We start from the raw sequence: 27600 nt of genomic DNA on the forward strand, positions 1-27600 counted from the left end.
GTAGGGTGGAGGTGATATGGTCCTTGACTAGTCTCTCAAAGCACTTCATGATGACGGAAGTGAGTGCTACAGGGTGGTAGTCATTTAGCTCAGTTACCTTAGCTTTCTTGGGAACAGGAACAATGGTGGCCCTCTTGAAGCATGTGGGAACAGCAGACTGGGATAAGGATTGATTGAATGTGTCTGCTCTAAGGATGCGGCCGGTGATGCCGTCTGGGCCTGCAGCCTTCCAAGGGTTAACACGTTTAAATGTTTTACTCACGTTGGCTACAGTGAAGGAGAGCCCGCAGGTTTTGGTAGCGGCCGTGTCAGTGGCACTGTATTGTCCTCAAAGCGAGCAAAATTTGTTTAGTCTGTCTGGGAGCAAGGCATCGTGGTCCGCGACGGAGCTGGTTTTTCTTTTGTAGTCTGTGATTGACTGTAGACCCTAACACATACCGTGTCTGAGCCATTGAATTGCGACTCCACTTTGTCTCTATACTGACGCTTAGCTTGTTTGATTGCCTTGCGGAGGGAATAGATACACTGTTGGTATTTGGTCATGTTTCCGGTCACCTTGCCCTGATTAAAAGCAGTGGTTCGCACTTTCAGTTTTGCGCGAATGCTGCCATCAATCCACGGTTTCTGGTTGGGGAATGTTTTAATAGACGCTGTGGGTAAAACATCACCGATGCACTTGCTAATAAACTCGCTCACCGAATCAGCGTATTCGTCAATGTTGTTGTTCGCCGCAATGCGTAACATATCCCAGTTCATGTGATCGAAGCAATCTTGAAGCGTGGAATCCGATTGGTCGGAACAGCGTTGAACAGACCTGAGCGCGGGTGCTTCCTGTTTTAGTTTCTGTCTATAGGCTGGGAGCAACAAAATGGACTCGTGGTCAGCTTTTCTGAAAGGAGGGCGGGGGAGGAGTCGCAGAAGTTAGAATAACAATTGATCTAGGATTTTGCCAGCCCTAGTAGCATAATCGATATGCTGATAGAATTTGGGGAGCCTTGTTTTCAGATTAGCCCTGTTAAAATCCCCAGCTACAATAAATGCAGCCTCAGGATATGTGGTTTCCAGTTTACATAGAGTCGAATTACGTTCATTAAGGGACGTCGATGTGTCTGCTTGGGGGGGAATATACACGACTGTGATTATGATCGAAGAGAATTCTCTTGCTAGATAATGAGGTCGGCATTTGATTGTGAGGAATTCTAAGTCAGGTGAACAAAAGGACTTGAGTTCCTGTATGTTGTTATGATCACACCACGTCTCGTTAATCATAAGGCATACACCCCCGCCCTTCTTCTTACCAGAGAGATGCTTGTTTTTGTCGGCACGATGCGTGAAGAAACCAGGTGGCTGTACCGACTCTGATAACGTATCCCGAGTGAGCCATGTTTCCATTAAACAAAGAATGTTACAGTCTCTGATGTCTCTCTGGAATGCTACCCTTGCTCGGATTTCGTTTACCTTGTTGTCAAGAGACTGGACATTGGCGAGTAGTATGCTCGGGAGCGGTGAGCGATGTGCCCGTCTACGGAGCCTGACCAGAAGACCGCTCCGTCTGCGGCGCAGTTGTTTTGGGTCGCCGGCTGGGATCCGATCCATTGTCCTGGGTGGTAGGCCAAACAGAGGATCCGCTTCGGGAAAGTCGTATTGCTGGTCGTAATGTTGGTGAGTTGATGTTGCTCATATGCAATAGTTCCTCCCGACTGTATGTAATAAAACCTAAGATTTTCCAGGGTAACATTGTAAGAAATAACACATAAAAAAACAAAATCCTGCAAAGTTTCCTAGGAACGCGAAGCGAGGTGGCCATCTCTGTTGGCGCCGGAAGTCATAAAATGTAAGAGCTGTCGCTCTCCTCATCCTCAGATGAGGTGAGGAGAGAAGGATCTTCGGACCAAAATGCGGAGTCTGGGAAATATGCCATCTTTATTATATTTACAACGATGAAGATGGTACCACGAAACAAAAACAAAACACTTTCAAACTACAAAATAACAAAACGACGTAGAACGAAAACCTGAACATAAACTTACATAACTGAAACGTAAACTCACGAACAGGCAACAGACGACATCGAAACAAAACGAACAGCCAAACAGTCCCGTTTGTGAATATACATCGAAAACGACACGAAGACATCACAGGAGACAATCACCCACAAACACACAGTGATAATGCCCTACCTAAATATGACTCTTGATTAGAGGAAAATGCAAACCACCTGCCTCTAATCAAGAGCCATACCAGGCACACCGAAACCAACATAGAAACAGATAACATAGACTGCCCACCCAAAACACATGCCCTGACCATAAACACATAAAAAACAACATAAAACAGGTCAGGACTGTTACAGTACCCCCCCCTCAAGATGCGCACGCCGGGCGCACAAGCACAAAGTCCAGGGGAGGGTCCGGGTGGGCAGTTGACCACGGTGGTGGTTCCGGCTCAGGACGCTGTCCCCATACCACCATAGTCACTCCCCTCTTCTTTCTACCCCTTCTAATGCCCACCCTAACACTACCTTCCCCTAAATAAACAGCTAGCACCAGGACAAGGGGCAGCACCGGGACAAGGGGTAGCACCGGGACAAGGGGCAGCACCAGAACAAGGGGCAGCACCAGGATAAGGACCATCACTGGGACAAGGGGCAGCACCGGGACAAGGGGCAGCACCGGGACAAGGGGCAGCACCGGGACAAGGGGCAGCACCGGGACAAGGGGCAGCACCGGGACAAGGGGCAGCACCGGGACAAGGGGCAGCACCGGGACAAGGGGCAACACCGGGACAAGGGGCAGATCCCGGCTGAAGGACTCTGGCAGGTCCTGTTTGGACGGCTCTGGCAGGTCCATGCTGGCTGACGGCTCTCTACGCTCATGGCAGGCTGACGGCTCTTGACGCTCATGGCAGGCTGACGGCTCTCGACGCTCATGGCAGGCTGACGGCTCTCGACGCTCATGGCAGGCTGACGGCTCTCGACGCTCATGGCGCTCTGACGGCTCTGGCTGCTCATGGCTCTCTGACGGCTCTGGCTGCTCATGGCTCACTGACGGCTCTGGCTGCTCATGGCTCTTTGACGGCTCTGGCTGCTCATGGCTCTTTGACGGCTCTGGCTGCTCATGGCTCTCTGACGGCTCTGGCTGCTCATGGCTCGCTGGCGGCTCTGGCAGATCCTGTCTGGTTGGCGGCTCTGGCAGATCCTGTCTGGTTGGCGGCTCTGGCAGATCCTGTCTGGTTGGCGGCTCTGGCAGATCCTGTCTGGCTGACGGCTCTAGCGGCTCCTGTCTGGCTGACGGCTCTAGCGGCTCCTGTCTGGCGGATGGCTCTGTAGGCTCATGGCAGACGGGCGGCTTTGCAGGCTCATGGCAGACGGGCGGCTTTGCAGGCTCATGGCAGACGGATGGCTCAGACGGCGCTGGGGAGACGGATGGCTCAGATGGCGCTGGAGAGACGGATGGCTCAGATGGCGCTGGGGAGACGGATGGCTCAGATGGCGCTGGGGAGACAGATAGCTCTGTAGGGAGGAGAAGGAGAGACAGCCTGGTGCGTGGTCTAGGCACCGGCTGCGCTGGAGAGGAGGAAACAGCAGGAGAGAGAACCCGGAGAGACAGCCTGGTACGGGGGGCTGCCACCGGAGGACTGGTACATGGAGGTGGCACCGGATATACCGGACCGTGAAGGAGGACACGTGCTCTTGAGCACCGAGCCTCCCCAACCCTACCAGGTTGAATGAACCCCGTAGCCCTGCCAGTGCGGCGAGGTGGAATAGCCCGCACTGGGCTATGCAGGCGAACCGGGGACACCACCTGTAAGGCTGGTGCCATGTACACCGGCCCGAGGAGACGTACTGGAGACCAGCTACGTTGGGCCGGCTTCATGGCACCCGGCTCGATGCCCAACCTAGCCCTCCCAGTGCGGCAAGGTGGAATAGCCCGCACTGGGCTAAGCACGCGTACTGGGGACACCGTGCGCTTTACCGCATAACACGGTGTCTTACCAGTACGACGCCTTCTACCTCCACGGTAAGCACGGGGAGTTGGCTCGGGTATCCTACCCGGCTTTACCACACTCCTCGTGTGCCCCCCCCCAAGAAATTTTTGGGTCTTACTCACGGGCTCCCAACCGCGTCGTCGCGCTGCCTCCTCATACCAGCGCTCCTGGGCTGTGGCTGCCCTCTTCTCCTCCTTAGGACGGCGATATTCCCCTGGTTGAGCCCAAGGTCCTCTACCGTCCAATATCTCCTCCCAAGTCCAGAAATCCTTATTGCTCCGTCGAGCATTCCCATACCGCTTGGTCTCTGTATTTTGGTGGGTGATTCTGTAAGAGCTGTCGCTCTCCTCATCCTCAGATGAGGTGAGGAGAGAAGGATCTTCTGACCAAAATGCGGAGTCTGGGAAATATGCCATCTTTATTATATTTACAACGATGAAGATGGTACCACGAAACAAAAACAAAACACTTTCAAACTACAAAATAACAAAACGACGTAGAACGAAAACCTGAACATAAACTTACATAACTGAAACGTAAACTCACGAACAGGCAACAGACGACATCGAAACAAAACGAACAGCCAAACAGTCCCGTTTGTGAATATACATCGAAAACGACACGAAGACATCACAGGAGACAATCACCCACAAACACACAGTGATAATGCCCTACCTAAATATGACTCTTGATTAGAGGAAAATGCAAACCACCTGCCTCTAATCAAGAGCCATACCAGGCACACCAAAACCAACATAGAAACAGATAACATAGACTGCCCACCCAAAACACATGCCCTGACCATAAACACATAAAAAACAACATAAAACAGGTCAGGACTGTTACATAAAATGCTGATGAAATGAGATTACCATAAAGCGCTACATACAATGTCATCACACTAAACGTGCAAGCATTACTTGTAAACATTGCAAAATAGAGCAGTATTTATGTAGACAGAGGTCATAGGAAAGAATAAAACTCCTGGATGTTGTCCAAAATCTGAGCTTCACCCTGAGCCGTAAAAATGGCTGAGCATAAAAAGTTGCCGTAGTGTAAACATATGGAAAACAACATGATGCCTACGCAACACTGTCAATGCTAAAAATACGGTTATTCTCATAGGAAAACATCCCATATGACACTACATGTCAAAAGAACATTTACCTCAGGCACTCACAATAACCTTATAATCTACAGTGTCACTGTCAAATTATTTTAGTTTCTCCTTTGCTCCTTGTTGATCACATAAGATGAAGATAAAAGCCAAAGCAATGTTCTACATGATCCACTTCGGGTCATTTGACATGTTTCCGTACAGGACGAGTAGGCAGAGCTCTATCTTGTGTGGAGGCATGGTCTCTGGGTGTGGTTTTCTGTTTCCCTTGTTTAGGTGTTCTGCTAGGGTCACTGCTAGGATGTAGGCCTTTACCCAGGGGGAAGCGCTCCCATTCTGGAATCTTCTCATCAACTGACGCCTAGAAACAAGTCTGGAACAAGATAACAGTACAGCGGCCTGGGTCACCAACAATCTGTGACCACCTGACTGTACTTGATTATCAGGGTCCAGTAGGGTCAGGAATGCTTCACAACTCAACTCAAAATAGCTCCCATCAGTGGTGTGTACTCATGGATGCCAAAGGAAGCCAGGCTTCCCCAAAAAATTTACCAAGTATAAAGGGAAAAATAATGTATCTTTCATCTCTATGTAAGTCATAATTTTCCTTCAATTTGCAAGAGGCAGAAATTGCACCTGAGAAAGCATCTGAGTGAGCGAAACAGCGCCCCTCCGTCTCTGTATGTGTAGCCCATCTATCTGATGCTGTCTGGTCCCAAAAAGTGTACCATTGTTTCTGCCCTTAGCATTGAAGGCAAGGGAAGCCAGCGCGCATTTGGCCTCCCTTGATAAAACAATATATAAAACAATAGCCAATCAGCGTTGAACTAAACTGAGTAAGCTCAACCATGAATGGTCCTTGCGCACCAAAAGAAAGTGTCAAGGGAAGCCAGTTTGGATTTGGTTTCACACCAATCACATCACATCAAAAGCATAACGTCATTGACAGAAAAAACTTGAATTGTTGCATCTTGTTGTGTTGTTGTACTCTGGTGGCTAGCTAGCTAGCTAAAATCAACCCTTTCCTAAATTAGCCATAGATGGAGATAGGGATTTGGACTTGGGGTTTTAATTAATTCTCAATACTGGCCAATGATTATAACGGCGATTCTGATCCAACCAGAAATGAATACATTGTGCCCTTGGCCTGAGAGGATGGAAGTTCAATATGTAGCTAGATGTAGAAGGCTAATGTCAACTAGCTGACTCAATGTTGCTCATGAAAGGAAGTTAGGCTAGCAAGCATTTTAGCCAGGTAGCCTAGAAGAACAAAAACTAAATGTGTTTACTGTATCATAGAGTCATAGACCGTTTCGGCAACAAGTAGGGTGAGTCAACAAGTTTTTTATTTTTGCATGCTCACGCTCGCACACGCTCACACACGCTCACACACGCTCACACACACACACACACACACACACACACACACACACACACACACACACACACACACACACACACACACACACACACACACACACACACACACACACACACACACACACACACACACACACACACTCTCTCTCTCTCTCTCTCTCTATCAGTACCATGGACAGCCAAATCATATTTAGCTGATGTTGATTGGACTAAATTGTTTTTGGAATCTTTTAGTTGTCACAGTACTTTATTCTACGGACCACCCATCCCGGATCCGGGATCATTCTCATCAGAAACGCTGACTAGCATAGCCTAGTCTAGCGCCACAGGGATATCATATAATATAATTTCATGAAATCACAAGTTCAATACAGCAAAATGAAAGATAAACATCTTGTGAATCCAGCCAACATGTCCGATTTTTAAAATGTTTTACAGCGAAAACACAACACATATTTATGTTAGCTCACCACAATAGCCCAACACACAACGCCATTTTTTCACCGCAAAGATAGCTTTCACAAAACCCACAAATAGAGATAAAATTAATCACTAAGCTTTGAACAACTTCATCAGATGACAGTCTTATGACATCATGTTATACAATACATTTATGTTTTGTTCGAAAATCTGCATATTTATAGCTACAAATCGTGGTTTTACATTGCCGCCATGGTCACAAATGGCACCAAAACAGCCAGAATAATTACAGAGAGCAACGTGAAATACAGAAATACTCATCATAAAACTTTTATGAAAAATACATGTTGTACACATAATTAAAGATAAACATCTTGTGAATCCAGCCAACATGTCCGATTTTTAAAATGTTTTACAGCGAAAACACAACATATGTTAGCTCACCACTATATCCAAAAACACACCGCCATTTTTTCACAGAAAAGATAGCTTTCACAAAACGTGTGTAGCTCACGTGTCCATGAAGATTTTTACGCATGAACAACAAATTAAAGAAGTGATAATAAAAGTCGAATGAACTGGTCAAACTCAGTTGAGAATCCATCTTTAGGATGTTTTTCTCATATATGTCCAATAACGTCCCAGACGGAGCATTTCTTTATGTCTACCTAACGCATTGCAGACAAAGATATGACAAACCAAAGTGCGTAGCCAAATACTGCCAATATGGCTGACCTCTCACTCCAACGACTCTCATCCGGTCCCACAGAAGGCTAGACACTTCATTCCACGTTCTACTGCCTGTTGACATCTAGTGGAAGGCGTATGAAGTGCATACAGATCCATAAATACAAGACAATTGAATAGGCGATGCCTTTCACAGAGACCCATTTCAGAATTTTCACTTCCTGTTTGGAAGTTTGCCTGCCAAATGAGTTCTGTTTTACTCACAGATATAATTCAAACAGTTTTAGAAACACCAGAGTGTTTTCTATCCAATAGTAATAATAATATGCATATCATATGATCTAGGACAGAGTACGAGGCCGTTTAAATTGGGCACAATTTTATCCAGAAGTGAAAAGGGCGCCCCCTATTTCCAAGAGGTTTTAACTAAGCATAGGTGATTTGATGATGTTGAAATGTTAAAGTTGAAATGGTGCTGGAATAGTGGAGGCAGCTCCTGTTTTCTTTTTGACTTGCGTTAACTCCGTGGCTCTAAATCAATGGTTGTTTAGTGTCACGTCTTCTCCCGCGCCCCCCCCCCCCCCCCCCCCCGGGCGCTTGAGGGCGCCAGGCTGCCCTGCATCATGCATTCCTTCCATCCATTATGCACACCTGCCTTCCCTCGCCACACGCACCAGCGATATTGGACTCACCTGGACTCACTCATCATCTGTTTATTTCCTCCCCTATATTTGTCAGTTCCCTTGCTCTGTTCCCCGCTGCTGCATTGATTGTTTTTTGTCTTTGTATTTTTGTTTGCTGACGCTGTTCCTGTCTCGTTCCATGTCTGTTCTATATTAAATGTTTGACTCCTCGTACCTGCTTAGTCTCGCCAGCGTCATCCCATGTGACAGAATGCAGCAGCCATCATACGAAGCATCGGGGAGTACTGGCGTTCTGGTTGGTATGGTGACATCGGCTCTGGGTCGCCGCCGATGGGACCGGGGGTGCCTAGGCCAGCCCGTTGGGTGTCCACGCCCTGGCTGGCTTGAGAGGTTTCGTTGCCTCGGTTGGCTCGGCAGGTTTCCATCCCACGTCACGCTCCGCTGGATTGTTGGGCTCCCTCTCTGCAGCGGGATCGACAGGCGTCTTGCCTCAGCCAGATGTTAGGCTCCCATGCTTCAGCCGGCTCGCCAGGCTCCCACACTCTTGTCGGTTCGTCGGGCTTCCACGCCCCACCGGCTTGCCCAGCGCCCATGTCTCGGCCGGTTCACCTAGGTGGGACGCCGGGTGGTGCCCCAAGATCAATTCAATCAATCAATTTTATTTTATATAGCCCTTCGTACATCAGCTAATATCTCGAAGTGCTGTACAGAAACCCAGCCTAAAACCCCAAACAGCTAGTAATGCAGGTGTAGAAGCACGGTGGCTAGGAAAAACTCCCTAGAAAGGCCAAAACCTAGGAAGAAACCTAGAGAGGAACCAGGCTATGAGGGGTGGCCAGTCCTCTTCTGGCTGTGCCGGGTGGAGATTATAACAGAACTATGCCAAGATGTTCAAAAATGTTCATAAGTGACAAGCATGGTCAAATAATAATCATGAATAATTTTCAGTTGGCTTTTCATAGCTGATCATTAAGAATTGAAAAACAACAGGTCTGGGACAGGTGGCGGTTCCATAACCGCAGGCAGAACAGCTGAAACTGGAATAGCAGCAAGGCCAGGCGGACTGGGGACAGCAAGGAGTCACAACGGGCGGCAATCCCGACGCATGGTCCTAGGGCCCAGGTCCTCCGAGAGAAAGAAAGAGAGAAGGAGAAAATTAGAGAGAGCCAAGATTTTCAAAATGTTCATAAATGACAAGCATGGTCAAATAATAATCAGGAATAAATCTCAGTTGGCTTTTCATAGCTGATCATTAAGAGTTGAAAACAGCAGGTCTGGGACAGGTAGGGGTTCCATAACCGCAGGCAGAAGAGTTGAAACTGGAATAGCAGCAAGGCCAGGCGGACTGGGGGCAGCAAGGAGTCACCACGGCCGGTAGTCCCGACGTATGGTCCTAGGGCTCAGGTCCTCCTAGAGAAAGAGAGAAAGAGAAAATTAGAGAGAGCCAAGATTTTCAAAATGTTCATAAATGACAAGCATGGTCAAATAATAATCAGGAATAAATCTCAGTTGGCTTTTCATAGCCGATCATTAAGAGTTGAAAACAGCAGGTCTGGGACAGGTAGGGGTTTCGTAACCGCAGGCAGAACAGTTGAAACTGGAATAGCAGCAAGGCCGGGCGGACTGGGGACAGCAAGGTGTCAGCATGCCCGGTAGTCCTGACGTATGGTCCTAGGGCTCAGGTTCTCAGAGAGAAAGAGAGAACGGGAGAATTAGAGAGAGCATACTTCAATTCACACAGGACACTGGATAAGACAGGAGAAGTACTCCAGGTATAACCAACTGACCCTAGCCCCCCGACACATAAACTACTGCAGCATAAATACTGGAGGCTGAGACAGGAGCGGTCAGGAGACACTGTGGCCCCATCCGAAGAAACCCCCGGACAGGGCCAAACAGGAAGGATATAACCCCACCCACTCTGCCAAAGCACAGCCCCCACACCACTAGAGGGATATCCTCAACCACCAACTTACAATCCTGAGACAAGGCCGAGTATAGCCCACAAAGGTCTCCACCACAGCACAACCAAGGGGGGGCGCCAACCCAGACAGGAAGTTCACGTCAGTAACTCAACCCACTCAAGTGACGCACCCCTCCTAGGGACGGCATGAAAGAGCACCAGCAAGCCAGTGACTCAGCCCCAGTAACAGGGTTAGAGGCAGAGAATCCCAGTGGAGAGAGGGGAACCGGCCCGGCAGAGACAGCAAGGGCGGTTCGTTGCTCCAGAGCCTTTCCGTTCACCTTCACACTCCTGGGCCAGACTACACTCAATCATATGACCTACTGAAGAGATAAGTCTTCAGTAGAGACTTAAAGGTTGAGACCGAGTCTGCGTCTCTCACATGGGTAGGCAGACTGTTCCATAAAAATGGAGATCTATAGGAGAAAGCCCTGCCTCCCGCTGTTTGCTTAGAAATTTTAGGGACAATTAGGAGGCCTGCGTCTTGTGACCGTAGCGTACGTATTGGCATGTACGGCAGGACCAACTCGGAAAGATAGGTAGGAGCAAGCCCATGTAACGCTTTATAGGTTAACAGTAAAACCTTGAAATCAGCCCTTGCCTTAACAGGAAGCCAGTGTAGGGAAGCTAGCACTGGAGTAATATGATCAAATTTCTTGGTTCTAGTCAGGATTCTAGCAGCCGTATTTAGCACTAACTGAAGTTTATTTAGTGCTTTATCCGGGTAGCCGGAAAGTAGAGCATTGCAGTAGTCTAACCTAGAAGTAACAAATGCATGGATTAATTTTTCTGCATCATTTTTGGACAGAAAATTTCTGATTTTTGCAATGTTACGTAGATGGAAAAAAGCTGTCCTTGAAACAGTCTTGATATGTTCGTCAAAAGAGAGATCAGGGTCAAGAGTAACGCCGAGGTCCTTCACAGTTTTATTTGAGACGACTTTACAACCATCAAGATGAATTGTCAGATTTAACAGAAGATCTCTTTGTTTCTTGGGACCTAGAACAAGCATCTCTGTTTTGTCCGAGTTTAAAAGTAGAAAGTTTTCAGCCATCCACTTCCTTATGTCTGAAACACAGGCTTCTAGCGAGGGCAATTTTGGGGCTTCACCATGTTTCATTGAAATATACAGCTGTGTGTCATCCGCATAGCAGTGAAAGTTAACATTATGTTTTCGAATAACATCCCCAAGAGGTAAAATATATACTGAAAACAATAGTGGTCCTAAAACGGAACCTTGAGGAACACCGAAATGTACAGTTGATTTGTCAGAGGACAGACCATTCACAGAGACAAACTGATATCTTTCCGACAGGTGTAACGGCTTGTGCTCTCCTCATCCTCAGATGAGGTGAGGAGAGAAGGATCCTCAGACCAAAACGCAGGCTTAGGGAAATAAGCCATCTTTATTATAAAATATGATGGCAACACGAAACGAAACAAAACACTTTAACAAGCTTACAAAATAACAAAACGACGTTGACGCAACCTGAACATAAACTTACATAACTAAACATAAACTTACGTACAGGAAAACAGACGACATCGAAACGAAACAAACAAACGCTACAGTCCTATGTGGTACGAACATACATACAGACACAGGAGACAATCACCCACAAACAAACAGTGAGAATGCCCTACCTAAATATGACTCTTGATTAGAGGAAAACGCAAACCACCTGCCTCTAATCAAGAGCCATACCAGGCAAACCAAAACCAACATAGAAACAGAAAACATAGAATGCCCACCCAACCTCACGTCCTGACCAACTAACACACAAAAACTAACATAAATAGGTCAGGAACGTGACAGTACCCCCCCCACAAGGTGCGAACTCCGGACGCACCAGCACAAAGTCTAGGGGAGGGTCTGGGTGGGCATCTAACCACGGTGGTGGCTCCGGGCGCGGTTCCCACCCCACCATAATCCATCCTAGCCTCCTCCCTCCAAGAATGTCCACCCTCTTACTTCCCCCACAAAATCCTTTTAATAACATCTCTAATAATGACAACACCGGGACAGAGAAATAAACCAAGACAGAGGGATAGATAAGAATATAGAGGTAGATAAAGATAGAGAGGGAGATCAGGATAGAGGGGCAACTCCGGACTGAAAGGCAGCTCCGGACAGAGAGACAGCTCTGGACTGATGGGCAGTTCTGGGTATCTAGCCTTTTCAGGCTGAAGGGCAGCTCATGGCTGACTGACGACTCTCGACGCTCATGGCAGGCTGACGGCTCTCGACGCTCATGGCAGGCTGACGGCTCTCGACGCTCATGGCAGGCTGACGGCTCTCGACGCTCATGGCAGGCTGACGGCTCTCGACGCTCATGGCGCTCTGACGGCTCTCGACGCTCATGGCGCTCTGACGGTTCTGGCTGCTCATGGCGCTCTGACGGCTCTGGCTGCTCATGGCGCTCTGACGGCTCTGGCTGCTCATGGCGCTCTGACGGCTCTGGCTGCTCATGGCTCGCTGGCGGCTCTGGCAGATCCTGTCTGGTTTGCGGCTCTGGCAGATCCTGTCTGGTTGGCGGCTCTGGCAGATCCTGTCTGGTTGGCGGCTCTGGCAGATCCTGTCTGGTTGGCGGCTCTGGCAGATCCTGTCTGGTTGGCGACTCTGGCAGATCTTGTCTGGTTGGCGACTCTGGCAGATCCTGTCTGGCTGACGGCTCTAGCGGCTCCTGTCTGGCTGACGGCTCTAGCGGCTCCTGTCTGGCTGACGGCTCTGTAGGCTCATGGCAGACGGGCGGCTTTGCAGGCTCATGGCAGACGGGCGGCTTTGCAGGCTCCTGGCAGACGGATGACTCAGATGGCGCTGGGGAGACGGATGGCTCAGATGGCGCTGGGGAGACGGATGGCTCAGATGGCGCTGGGGAGACGGATGGCTCAGATGGCGCTGGTGAGACGGATGGCTCAGATGGCGCTGGTGAGACGGATGGCTCTGGCCGGATACGGCACACTGTAGACCTGGTGCGTGGTGCCGGAACTGGAGGCACCGTGCTAATGACAAGCACCTTCCTACTAGTGCGGGGAGCAGGGACAGGGCACACTGTATTCTCAAAGCCTACTCTATCCCTGATGCGTGGTACCGGCACTGGTGACGCCGGGCTGAGGACAAGCACATCAGGATTAGTAGGGGGAGAAGATACAGTTTGTACAGGGCTCTGGAGACGCACTGGTAGCTTAGTGCGTGGTGCCGGAACTGGAGGCACCGGGCTAGATACACGCACTACAGGGAGAGTGCGTGGAGGAGGAACAGGGCTCAGGATACGCACTGGTAGCCTAGTGCATAGTGTAGACACTGTAGGTACTAGGCTGGGGCGGGGAGGTGGTGCCGGAAATACCGGACCGTGGAGGCGTACTGGCTCTCTTGAGCATTGAGCTTGCCCAACCTTACCTGGTTGAATACTCCCGGTTGCCCGACCAGTGCGGGGAGGTGGAATAACCCGCACCGGGCTATGTAGGCGAACCGGGGAAACCATGCGTAAGGCAGGTGCCATGTATGCCGGCCCGAGGAGACGCACTGGAGACCAGACGCGTTGAGCCGGCCTCATGACACCTGGCTCAATACTCAATCTAGCCCTACCAGTGCGGGGAGGTGGAATAACCCGCACTGGGCTATGCACTCGTACAGGAGACACCGTGCGCTCTACTGCGTAACACGGCGCCTGCCCGTACTCCCGCTCTCCACGGTAAGCCTGGGAAGTGGGCGCAGGTCTCCTACCTGCCCTTGGCCCACTACCTCCTAGCCCCCCCCCAAGAAATTTTTGGGAATTACTTACGGGCTTTTTCGGCTTCCGTGCCAGACGCGTTCCCTCATAGCTCCGGTTCCTCTCCCAGGTAGCCTCTGCTCTCCTCAATGCCTCCACCTGTTCCCATGGGAGGCGATCCCTCCCAGCCAGGATCTCCTCCCAAGTGTAGCACCTTTTCCATCCAATAAATCCTCCCATGTCCATTGCTCCTTCTTCTGTCCCTTACTCCGTTTATTTTTCCCTGGCCGCTTGGTCTTAGCGTGGTGGGTGATTCTGTAACGGCTTGTGCTCTCCTCATCCTCAGATGAGGTGAGGAGAGAAGGATCCTCAGACCAAAACGCAGGCTTAGGGAAATAAGCCATCTTTATTATAAAATATGATGGCAACACGAAACGAAACAAAACACTTTAACAAGCTTACAAAATAACAAAACGACGTTGACGCAACCTGAACATAAACTTACATAACTAAACATAAACTTACGTACAGGAAAACAGACGACATCGAAACGAAACAAACAAACGCTACAGTCCTATGTGGTACGAACATACATACAGACACAGGAGACAATCACCCACAAACAAACAGTGAGAATGCCCTACCTAAATATGACTCTTGATTAGAGGAAAACGCAAACCACCTGCCTCTAATCAAGAGCCATACCAGGCAAACCAAAACCAACATAGAAACAGAAAACATAGAATGCCCACCCAACCTCACGTCCTGACCAACTAACACACAAAAACTAACATAAATAGGTCAGGAACGTGACAACAGGTAAGATCTAAACCAGGCCAGAACTTGTCCGTGTAGACCAATTTGGGTTTCCAGTCTCTCCAAAAGAATGTGGTGATCGATGGTGTCAAAGGCAGCACTAAGGTCTAGTAGCACGAGGACAGATGCAGAGCCTTGGTCTGACGCCATTAAAAGGTCATTTACCACCTTCACAAGTGCAGTCTCAGTGCTATGATGGGGTCTAAAACCAGACTGAAGCATTTCGTATACATTGTTTGTCTTCAGAAAGGCAGTGAGTTGCTGCGCAACAGCTTTTTCTAAAATTTTTGAGAGGAATGGAAGATTCGATATAGGCCGATAGTTTTTTATGTTTTCCGGGTCAAGGTTTGGCTTTTTCAAGAGAGGCTTTATCACTGCCACTTTTAGTGAGTTTGGTACACATCCGGTGGATAGAGAGCTGTTTATTATGTTCAACATAGGAGGGCCAAGCACAGGAAGCAGCTCCTTCAGCAGTTTAGTAGGAATAGGATCCAGTATGCAGCTTGAAGGTTTAGAGGCCATGATTATTTTAATCATTGTGTCAAGAGATATAGTACTTAAACACTTAAGTGTCTCTCCCGATCCCAGGCCCTCGCAGAGCTGTGCAGATCCAGGACAGCTAAGCCCTGGAGGAATACGCAGATTCAAAGAGGAGTCCGTAATTTGCTTTCTAATGGTCATGATCTTTTCCTCAAAGAAGTTCATGAATTTATTACTGCTGAAGTGAAAGCCATCCTCTCTTGGGGAATGCTGCTTTTTAGTTAGCTTTGCAACAGTATCAAAAATAAATTTTGGATTGTTCTTATTTTCCTCGATTAAGTTGGAAAAGTAGGATGATCGAGCAGCAGTGAGGGCTCTTCGGTACTGCACGGTACTGTCTTTCCAAGCTAGTCGGAAGACTTCCAGTTTGGTGTGGCGCCATTTCCGTTCCAATTTCCTGGAAGCTTGCTTCAAAGCTCGGGTATTTTCTGTATACCAGGGAGCTAGTTTCTTATGACAAATGTTTTTCGTTTTTAGGGGTGCAACTGCATCTAGGGTATTGCGCAAGGTTAAATTGAGTTCCTCAGTTAAGTGGTTAACTGATTTTTGTCCTCTGACGTCCTTGGGTAGGCAGAAGGAGTCTGGAAGGGCATCAAGGAATTTTTGTGTTGTCTGAGAATTTATAGCACGACTTTTGATGCTCCTTGGTTGGGGTCTGAGCAGATTATTTGTTGCGATTGCAAACGTAATAAAATGGTGGTCCGATAGTCCAGGATTATGTGGAAAAACATTAAGATCTACAACATTTATTCCATGGGACAAAACTAGGTCCAGAGTATGACTGTGGCAGTGAGTAGGTCCAGAGACATGTTGGACAAAACCCAGTCGATGATGGCTCCGAAATACTTTTGGAGTGGGTCTGTGGACTTCTCCATGTGAATATTAAAATCAACAAAAATTAGAATATGATCTGCTATGACTACAAGGTCTGATAGGAATTCAGGAAACTCAGAGAGGAACGCTGTATATGGCCCAGGAGGCCTGTAAACAGTAGCTATAAAAAGTGATTGAGTAGGCTGCATAGATTTCATGACTAGAAGCTCAAAAGACGAAAACGCCATTTTTTTTTTTTGTAAATTGAAATTTGCTATCGTAAATGTTAGCAACACCTCCGCCTTTGCGGGATGCACGGGGGATATGGTCACTAGTGTAACCAGGAGGTGAGGCCTCATTTAACACAGTAAATTCATCAGGCTTAAGCCATGTTTCAGTCAGGCCAATCACATCAAGATTATGATCAGTGATTAGTTCATTGACTATGACTGCCTTTGAAGTGAGGGATCTAACATTAAGTAACCCTATTTTGAGATGTGAGGTATCACGATCTCTTTCAATAATGGCAGGAATGGAGGAGGTCTTTATCCTAATAAGATTGCTAAGGCGAACACCGCCATGTTTAGTTTTGCCCAACCTAGGTCGAGGCACAGACACAGTCTCAATGGGTATGGCTGAGCTGACTACACTGACTGTGCTATTGGCAGACTCCACTAAGCTGGCAGGTTGGCTAACAGCCTGCTGCCTGGCCTGCACCCTATTTCATTGTGGGGCTAAAGGAGTTAGAGCCCTATCTATGTTGGTAGATAAGATGAGAGCACCCCTCCAGGTAGGATGGAGTCCGTCACTCCTCAGCAGGTCAGGCTTGGTCCTGTTTGTGGGTGAGTCCCAGAAAGAGGGCCAATTATCTACAAATTCTATCTTTTGGGAGGGGCAGAAAACAGTTTTCAACCAGCGATTGAGTGCTGAGACTCTGCTGTAGAGCTCATCACTCCCCCTAACTGGGAGGGGGCCAGAGACAATTACTCGATGCCGACACATCTTTCTAGCTGATTTACACGCTGAAGCTATGTTGCACTTGGTGACCTCTGACTGTTTCATCCTAACATCGTTGGTGCCGACGTGGATAACAATATCTCTATACTCTCTACACTCGCCAGATTTAGCTTTAGCCAGCACCATCTTAAGATTAGCCTTAACGTCGGTAGCCCTGCCCCCTGGTAAACAGTGTATGATCGCTGGGTGATTCGTTTTAAGTCTAATACTGCGGGTAATGGAGTCGCCAATGACTAGGGTTTTCAATTTGTCAGAGCTAATGGTGGGAGCCTTCGGCGTCTCAGACCCCGTAACGGGAGGAGTAGAGACAAGAGAAGACTCAGACTCAGACTCGCTACATAATGGGGAAAACCGGTTGAAGGTTTCTGTCGGCTGAATGAGCGACACCGGTTGCGACACCAAGAGGGGGATTTACTGTCACGTCTGCTCCCGCTCTCACCCCCTGGCCCTCGAGGGTGTTAGGTTGCCCTGCATCACGCCTCCCTTGCTGCAGCGGGATTGACAGGTGTCCTGCCTCAGCCGGATTGACTGGCTTCCATGCCTCAGTCGGCTCACCAGGTTTTCACGCTCCTGCCGGTTCGTTGGGCTTCTATGCCGCAACCGGCTTGCCCAGCACCCATGTCTTGGCCGGTTCGCCCAGGTGGGACACCCGGAGGCGCCCCAAGAGGGGGGGGGGGGGGGGGGGGGGGGGGTACTGTCACGTCTGCTCCCGCTCTCCCCCACTGGCGCTTGAGGGCGCCAGGTTGCCCTGCATCATGCACTCCTTCCATCCATTGCTCATACCTGCCTTCCCTCGTCACGCGCATCAGCGATATTGGACTCACCTGGACTCACTCATCATCTGTTTATTTCCTCCCCTATATTTGTCAGTTCCCTTGCTCTGTTCCCCACTGCTGCATTGATTGTTTTTTGTCTTTGTTTTCTTGTATGCTGACGCTGTTCCTGTCTCGTTCCATGTCCGTTCTATATTAAATGTTTGACTCCCCGTACCTGCTTCGTCTCTGAAGCGTCAACTCATGTGACTATTTGGTAGTACGAAACATTTGTATTTGTATTTATTATGGATCCCCATTAGCTGCTGCCAAAGCAAAATTAAGGCAGTTTATACAATTTAAAAAACATTACATACATTCACAGATTTCACATCACACTTTGTGCCCTCAGGCCCTACTCCAACACTAACACATATCCATGCACGTATATGTATAGTGCAAATGTTATCGTGTGTGTGTGTGTGTGTGTATGCATGTATCTGTGCCAATGTTTGTGTTGCTTCACAGTCCCTGCTGTTCCATAAGGTGTTTTTTAGCTGTTTTTTAAATCTAATTTTACTGCTTGCATCAGTTACTTGATGTGGAATAGAGTTCCATGTAGTCATGGCTCTATGTAGTACTGTGTGCCTCCCATAGTCTGTTCTGGATTTGGGGACTGTGAAGAGACCTCTTGTGGAATGTCTTGTGGGGTATACCTGGGTGTCCGAGCTGTGTGCCAGTAGTTTAGACAGACAGCTCGGTGCATTCAACATGTCAATACCTCTCATAAATAAAAGTAGTGATGAAGTCAATCTCTCCTCCATTTTCCACCAGGAGAGATTGACATGCATATTATTAATATTAGCTCGCTGTGTACATCCAAGGGCTAGCTGTGCTGCCCTGTTCTGAGCCAATTTCAATCTTTCCTAAGTCCTTTTTTGTGGCACCTGACCACACGACTGAACCATAGTCAAGGTGCGACAAAACTAGGGCCTGTAGGACCTGCCTTGTTGATAGTGTTGTTAAGAAGGCAGAGCATCACTTAATTATAGACAGACTTCTCTCCATCTTAGCTACTACTGCATCAATATGTTTTGACCATGACAGTTTCCAATCTAGGGTTACTCCAAGCAGTTTAGTCATGTCAACTTGGGGTTTAGGGGTTAGTGAGTGTTTGGTTCCAAATACAATGCATGTCGTTAATACAAAATGTAAAAAGCAAGAGGCCTCAACAGCTACCCTGGGGAATTCCTGATTCTAACTGGATTATATTTGAGAAGCTTCCATTAAAGAACACCCTTCGTGTTCTGTTAGACAAGTAACTCTTTATCCATATTAAAGCAGGGGGTGTAAAGCCATAACACATACTTTTTTTCCAGCAGCAGACTGTGATCGATAATGTCAAAAGCTGCACTGAAGTCTAACAAGACAACCCCCACAATCATTTTATCATCAATTTCTCTCAGCCAATCATCAGTCATTTGTCTAAATGCTGTGCTTGTTGAGTGTCCTTCCCTATTAGCATGCTGAAATTCTGTTGTCAATTTGATTACTGTGAAATAGCATTGTATCTGGTCAAACTTATTTATTTTTAAATAAGTAAATTATTTAAATTATTTCCAGAAGTTTACTAAGGGTTGGTGATTGGTCGGCTATTTGAGCCAGTAACGGGGGCTTTACTATTCTTGGGTAGCGGATTGACTTTAGCTTCCCTCCAGGCTTGAGGGCACACACATTCTAGTAGGCTTAAATTGAAGATGTGGCAAATAGGAGTGGCAATATCGTCTGCTATTATCCTCAGTAACTTTCCATCTAGATAGTTGTCATTGTGGATAGACAAAAAAAAATCACCTCTTCCACACTGACTTTACAGAATTAGTAAAGTACAATACTTGTGTTACGGATACAGGTATTCTGTGTGTATCCTGTGTGTATTTCTTTTCTCTCCTTCTCCCCTACTCACAGGTGACAATCATCATTCCCCAATCAGTCATCAATCAGTCGCTAATCAGAAGACACCTGCTCCCTTTCTCCTACCCAATCACAGTCCCTTTCCCTTGGTTTAAAAACCCTGTCAATTGTGTTCTCTACAGCGCAATCTCTCTGTAAATGCTATATGTTGTAGATCTCTTGTGTGGTTTAGGATACTTGTCGCTTTGTCCCCACCTGTGAGTATTGTGTTTGTTATGGTGTTAGTTTGATAATAGGAAAAGGGGGTAACCAGACAGTTTGCCCATGGGCATACACTACCCGTAGGTAAACTTTGTTAAAAACACTAGTTAGAACTGGGTGGACCACCCACTGTATTTTTGGTTAGTTAGCTGTTGGTGAAGTATGCTAGTCTAACTTAGGGGTATTTTTGAATACTTATTTCTTTCCTTGGGTCCAGCTCAGCCCCTTTTTCCTGCCCCCTTTTACCGTGTGTTTAGAAATAAACCCTGAGTGTTTGACGGTAATTAAGTTGTCTGTGTTATTTCGTTCTCACCGTTTCTTTGTCACTGTTATAGTTTGCGTGAGTTGTGTTACGGGTCCCAATACCATCCCCCCCTAGATTGTCGGGCCAAAGGGATTCGTAAAATACTTGTCTTTCATAATTTGGTCAGAGATACTTAAATGTGCAGTGTCAGTGTTTGTTGCTGGAATGTCATTTAAGCTGTCCCAAAGCTTTTTATTATCATTCTTTATATAATTTATCTTTGTTTCATAGTGTAGTTTATTTAAATTTATATTTAGTTTAGTCACATGGTTTCTTAATTTGCAGTACATTTGCCAATCAGTTGGGCTGCCAGACTTAATTGCCATACCTTTTGCCTCATCCCACTCAACCATACAATTTCAATCAATCCAAGGGGATTTAACATTATTAGGTCCAGCTTTTGGAACTTTGGCTTTCCTAGATATGGCTATTATATTGTGATCACTACATCCTATGGATTTGGATACTACCACTGTATCATCAAAGGTAATATCGAAGTGAGTTTCCGAGAGCCAGAATATGAATGTCATCTGTTACAAACAAATTATTGACATAATGGACCTTGTTTCTTAGGCTACATATGTTAATATGGGTTATTTTTAGCACTTCGTTTGTTTTTAATGCTTTACTGGGAAGCTTATCAGAGGTAGACTTACTCATGTTATTTATATTGGAGCTGATAGTGCAGGGTGAGCTGCATAGTGGTCTTCCTACTATTGCACACTGCCTCGGTGCTAACAGTGTAACTCTGGTTTATAGGCTCATGATTACTGCTTACAATAGCTGTAGGATAAACAAATGTATTCAGTGCAATTTAGGGGTACATACATTAAATTACTTTGTTTGCCAATGCCCCTAAGAACATATACATTTGATACAGCATTATGACGACTCATTGTCACAATGGTAGTGATTAACTGAGCTGGTCTTGGATCATTTACCAGTCATTGTTTCAATGCAGCCTTGAAATGTGTGGACAGAGTCCAGGAGCCAAGATGTTTGGATGGACTCCGTCATTCCTGTAGAGTATCTTCTGTTTCCAGAAGGTGTCAAAGTTATCAATAAAAGTGATTCCAGCAGAGCTAAAGTAATCTTTTAGCCAGATGTGTAATGCCAGCAGTCTGCAGAATCTTTCACACTAATGGCCCAACGATGGTACTGGACCTGAAATTATTATTTTTTTTTTTTAAAGTCTTAATGCTAAAATCAGTTCTTTAAAATACATTTTCAAATGTTCCGAGCTAGCCCTCCTCATGGCCCCACATGGACTACGACAGTGTCAGCTCCCGGCATCTGTAGTAGAACAGTCGGAAGCAGCCTTGTTATGTCTTGTACTCATTCTCCTGGGTAGCACGGCCCGCATTGTCCTGGAACAAAGCAAAGTAAACACAGCTCCTGCAACACTGAAAACGTTCAATAGTGGCTTCCATTTGAGGCTGCCAAGCCAGCTAGGCTAGCTGAGCTTTCGTGTCTCTCCCTCTATATGGAATCTGGCAGGATTCCGGGCCAGATAGCAGCGCTTACAGCAATTTAGCCCAACAGAGCCACAGGATTCTAAACAAAAAATTAAAGTATATAAAAACACTGTTAGCTTTTAAAATGAGGTCTTCAGTTCAGGTTTCGTTGTTCGACAGCGTTCAACAACAGCAAACATACGTCATGCTTGACCATGCTGTAGGTCATGTAACTGTTTGTTTGTGGACTTCACCGGACAGCTGTTGCTCTCCGGTTTTGTGATGAAACAATGGTGTGGCTGAAATTATTCTGCTGCTGTCTTGTCTCGGCATTCTACCTATATATAACAGTGTCAAGGCATATGAGCTAACAGGTTATAGACCAAACAAAGCAATTATCACAATATGGCTTTTTTTCCTGGCTTGGCTTCCCCAGGGATTTTACCCACACACCACTACTGGCTCCCATTGACAATTAGGGAGGGCAGGGGAGTCTGCAGAGAGAATGTATTGTTATTTATTAGAGATCCCCTTACTTCCAAAGTGAGGATGTCCTGGTTATTAGTTGTCTTGTTCTGAGATGACTCTCCATTTTCTGCAAGTCCTGTCGTAGGAGATAGAAGTATGCCTTTCACAAATTCCTTTTACATAACCTTAGAAGTCTATACCAGCGTTATCAACATGAACAATAAAATGAATGCACTGAAAGCGTGTATTCAAGTGGAGACAACCAGTGACATTTCTGAGGCATCTGGTAGATTAACCTGTTCCATACCTGGAGGGGTTGGGCATTTCTCTCAGCTTCACCTGCTGCCGCCTCGTACTCTTGTTGCTCATATCGACTCGCCATCTGCTGAAGCAGCACAGCTCTTTTCCCTAGACTGACACGGATGGCATGGACGACATCCTTATGGTTATAGCTAGCTAGCGATGCTTCCAATGTAAAAATGCAACATTCTCTAGTCATTCACGTAGAGCTAATTCAGAGCTAGCTATGTTTTTGTTGTGGATATTTAGCTAGTTAAAGTTGTTTATGACATTTAAAATAAACGTGGCATAACCTCATTAAAATAATCAATGCGGGAGCAATAACCACAAAACCCAAACAATCTTTAACAGTGTTTGTCTGCTTTGTAAATCTGACAGCAATCCAATCATGCAATTTTCAGTTACCTCCCTACCCCTGTAATTATTGCTTTGATGACCATTACACTTTCTATTGTGTAATTTAAGGCTAATCAAATATCATCATAATTACTGTGCTTTACAATCATTTATGCTTTAATAATTACAGTACTCATGCATACTCTCACTGTTTAGCCAGGCCTTGTGAACAGAATGTAAGCTCTTGAGATCAGGATGTGTAGGCCTATGGAAAACTACTTGGCTGTTCTGGGAAAGGTCTTCACTACTTTACCACTAGATGGAAACCTTGTATCTAATTATCTGATACAAGGATAGTGGAATGATAATGCGTGATTCCCAATACGATACAAATGGCTAAATCCAGTACACAAAGGCAAACATGGACCACAAGGATTTCAACAAAGTACATCAAAACCCATATTTTATTTTAAGTATAGCAATACAATGTACATATTAAATAACACTATAATAGCTTTCAACAAAAAAAAAGTTTTCCCCTTTTTTTTCTTATTTCAGGTTACAAAAGAGGAAGCAAAATGGTCAATGGGATGAAATTATTCAGTGACTTGATCTATTCTATTGCACACTCTGACAACAGAAACATGAACATGAAAACAAAGTAATAATAATATCACAATCACTGCCTTAAAAGTTAATGGGAGGCGTGGAATTCTATTGGAATGTGATGACGGCCACTAACTCAATGCACGAAGACTTGGTTTCCACGTTTCACCACAAAAGCAATGCAATCAATGAGTTGAACTGAGAGAAAGAAAAATAGCTTTATATGAAAATATAAAATTCTATGATTATATACCATAGATACAAAGTTTCCAGAAAATGGTTGGTTATAGAAGCAACAAAATATGTACATTGTTTTCATGATCCACTAGTGTTTGTGTTTTGCAACACATTAACACACCTGACAGTGGACACTAGGCTCAGTGATGGAACAAGCGAAACTGAAAGGATGGAAAAAAGCTAGTCCTTAACGATGCAAAATGCCTTCAGTGACAAAGGGACAAAAGTCAGCTGTTTACCCCAAATGTTGGAGCTATGACTTCATTCAATAGCCCTCCTTGGAAGGAGATGACGGGTAAAAAAAGAAGGAATTAATGCATCTCTCTACTTTATTATTCCAATAATTGAGTCAGAAATTAGACATAATAAAATTGCAATGATCTCCTCCTGTAGCAAAGGGAATTTCTAAACGAACACAAGTTATGACGAGTTTATGCAGAAAGTCCAGCATGTAAACTAAAAGATGCCAAATGAAGCAGAAGAAAACGTACACAGGATCATCATCACTCACTCAGTCAACAGCCTACAATTTACTGACAAAGGAAATCAGACACAAATGAAATAAGCTCTCCCTCTCTCTATTTCTGTTGACGGAAATTAGTGTAAGTCTTTGGTAAAAGTTACAAATCATAGGTATCCTCTATGTTTTGTTGTGATAATCAAACAGAAAATATTCTAATAGCATGGTCATTGTGCTGTTAACTTAATTCACATTTTCTTTCAAATGCAAATCACAGGTGGTCTCTGTTTCCTTCAGATAACTAAGGGAGGTATTTATTTTTAAAGTGATTCTGTCAGGAAATGAAGGGGTGGTGGTGGGAGTACAACTAAAACAGGGTCAATGAGTTAATGTGAATCACTCTAGGACTCCAGTAAAACTGTCCTTGAACCACAGTAAAACTGTCCTTGCTTAGGCCACTAAGTTCCCACCTGACTGAATCTGGAGCAAAACCATACGACAGTCATAGCATACAATCATACCACACACAAGCAGTCAAGCAACGGTGAGGATTAGAAACTATGTACACAAGGCCGTGTGACATGGGAGCATACCTGCTTCAGGATGAACCAGGGGATTATACAAATACCTTCCCCCAAATAATCCATTCAACACGAAGGACACAGAAAATGGCAATTGGCTGTATCATGAGTATCCATTTTCTCAAAGAAGTTTCCACTCACACAAGGACATTATCATTTCTTAATTTAACTAACTTCTATGACTGCGTTAACTATTAGCAGCAAGAAGCAAAAAACAACTGAGCCAGAAGGGGGTGTAAGTGTGCAGAAAATCAACACTGGCATTGAATAAGAGTGGTAAACTGTTGGATCAAGTGGGACTCAAAGGCAGGTCATGACATCTACAAAATCACAAGTTATAATGATAAGGATATTCATATATGTGTACATATATCTATATATATATTCAAAAGCATAATATGAATCATACAAAAAACAATACAAGTTCACAGTAGCTGTTATAATATCACCTTCAATATTCAAATATGGGTTTGAATTGCTAATAAGATGCATAATGAAGATAAGGTGATACAAACAAAAGAAGAACAAACAACAAACAGAACCAATGACCCTATTGGCTGTAGGTGTGATTGAAACCAGACTTGAGTCTTGCAGCAAATGAGTGATATATGAGCCATATGGGTGAGCAGAGGAGAGAAGAGAGGAGGGGAGAGGAGAAGAGGTCTACTGTAGTGAAACCAGATTGAAAGGGTTATTGATATGAACCGGAAGTTATGTCACTCTCGCTCCTCTTCCTTATATGAGCCAGTAGGGAGCAAACAGAGCAATGTTTTTCTTTTCTTTCTTACTTCTCTAAAGAAGTTGAGTGAGGGTTTTGCCATGGGATGTTGAAATAAGAGCTTAATTGTAGTAGAACAGAGTCGATCAGCTTAGTATAGGCAGTAACACTGACATTATAGTGCAAACAAGAAAGACAGAAGTGTGTTTCGTTGTTGTGAACTCAAAAATGCAGCTGCAAACGTTCAGTAGGATAACATTAAGACATAAAATGGCAAAAAATAAATATCAAAAACTTTTTATCAGTGTAAAAAAGTAATCAGGTTATTCATTTAACCAAGAGTCTGGCAAAAAAGGCCTCAAAGTATTGTCTTATAGTCTGTTTTACAAAGTAAGAGCCTCTCTCTCTGCGAGGGCCTGGGGCCCCTCAGGCCTGGTGGATGGGGTCCTTCAGACGAGGGACTCCATGCTCTCTGCTTGGTCTGACTCATCCGACATGGCCATGATACCGTTTCTGTCCAGTGACCATAAGCCAGAGCCATTCTCCTTGGTGCTGATCAGACTGAGCATAGCTTTATAAAGGTACTGGTACTGATCCTGTGGAGGGAGAGGGAAATGCTGTAAGGAAGGGTGCAAACTCCAAAAATGCAGTCATGTAGCCAATTTGCATCTACACTATATATACAAAAGTATGTGGATGTCAGCACAAGAACTGTTCATCAGGAGCTTCATGAAATGGGTTCCATAGCCGAGAAGCCGCACACAAGCCTAAGATCACCATGCTCAATGCCAAGTGTCGGCTGGAGTGGTGTAAAGCTCGCCGCCATGGGACTCTGGAGCAGTGGAAACGCGTTCTCTGGAGTGATGAATCACGCTTCACCATCTGGCAGTGCGAAGGACGAATCTGGGTTTGGCGGATGCTAACTGCCCGAATGAATAGTGTCAATAGTGTAGGGCTCCTGAGTGGCGCAGTGGTCTAAGGCACTGCATCTCAGTGCTAGAGGGGTCACTACAGACCCTGGTTCGATCCCGGGCTGTATCACAACTGGCCATGATCGGGAGTCCCATAGGGCAGTGCACAATTGGCCCAGCGTCCTCCAGGTTAGGGGAGGGTTTGGCTGGGGTAGGCCGTTACTGTAAATAAGAATTTGTTCTTAACTGACTTGCCTGGTTAAATAAAAATGTTTGGTGGAGGTGAAATAATGGTTGGGGGCTGTTTTTCAGGCTAGGTCCCTTAGATTCGGCTAGGTCCCTTAGTTCCAGTGAAGGGAAATCTTAACGCTTCCAACTTTGTGCTAACAGTTTGGGGAAGGCCCGTTCCTGTTTCAGCATGACAATGCCCCCGTGCAGAAAGCAAGGTCCATACAGAAATAGTTTGTCAGGACCTAAACCCCATCGAATACCTTTGGGATGAATTGGAACGCCAACTGTGAGCCAGGCCTAATAGCCCAAAATCAGTGCCTGACCTCACCAATGCTCTTGTGGCTGAATGGAAGCAAGATCCCGAAGCAATTGTCCAACATCTAGTGGAAAGCCTTCCCAGAGGAGTGGAGGCTGTTATAGCAGGAAAGTGGAGACCAACTCCATATTAATGCCATTGATTTTGGAATGCAATGTTCGACGAGCAGGTGTCCACATACTTTTGGTCATTTAGTGCATTTAATCTCTTCCATTTCATAACCATGCTACTAGTCTACTTACTATATCTGTGAATACTCCAGGCCTCATGAGGTTGATCATTTTGGCCACCTGATAGACGCCCACGGCACTCTCACTCTCCAGCTGCTGGGACAGGGTGGTGAGGGCACACAGCATGCCCGCTGACACTGCTCCGAACCTGGGGGACAGGAGAGGAACACACAGGGTTACTTCCTAAGCCTTTAAACAGGACAGAGACACACGTTCACAGAGAAGCATAGAGCCCAGAGAGGAACTGAACATCAGACTGAAGACTTAAGGAACACTGCAGCAAATTAATTCCATGTGAGACGGCAAGAGGAGTTGAGCCCCTTAGAGAAAGAAGGACGTTCACAATGAAAAGGTTGCTGCTTTTATTAACAGCTTTGTCAAGTGCACTGGAGATACACAGCCTAACAACCATGTCTAACCAGCTAAT

The 27600-nt window shown here is 46.0% G+C and overlaps 1 protein-coding gene across 2 annotated transcripts in view; it reads right to left on the bottom strand.

The window, feature by feature from the left end:
• Nucleotides 1-23329: 23329 nt before the first annotated feature.
• LOC129815123 (receptor-type tyrosine-protein phosphatase gamma-like) overlaps nucleotides 23330-27600 on the bottom strand; it is a 305416-nt gene continuing 301145 nt past the window's right edge. For both annotated transcript variants that reach the window (XM_055868515.1, XM_055868514.1), the window contains 2 exons: nucleotides 27186-27321; nucleotides 23330-26081 (listed from right to left, as the gene is read on the bottom strand). In XM_055868515.1, the coding sequence (XP_055724490.1) occupies nucleotides 25935-26081; nucleotides 27186-27321 (283 nt within the window). In that variant the 3' untranslated portion in view covers nucleotides 23330-25934. The remainder of the gene's footprint in view (nucleotides 26082-27185; nucleotides 27322-27600) is intronic.

This window comes from Salvelinus fontinalis, chromosome 18 (assembly GCF_029448725.1).
Source record: "Salvelinus fontinalis isolate EN_2023a chromosome 18, ASM2944872v1, whole genome shotgun sequence".
NCBI lineage: Eukaryota > Metazoa > Chordata > Actinopteri > Salmoniformes > Salmonidae > Salvelinus > Salvelinus fontinalis.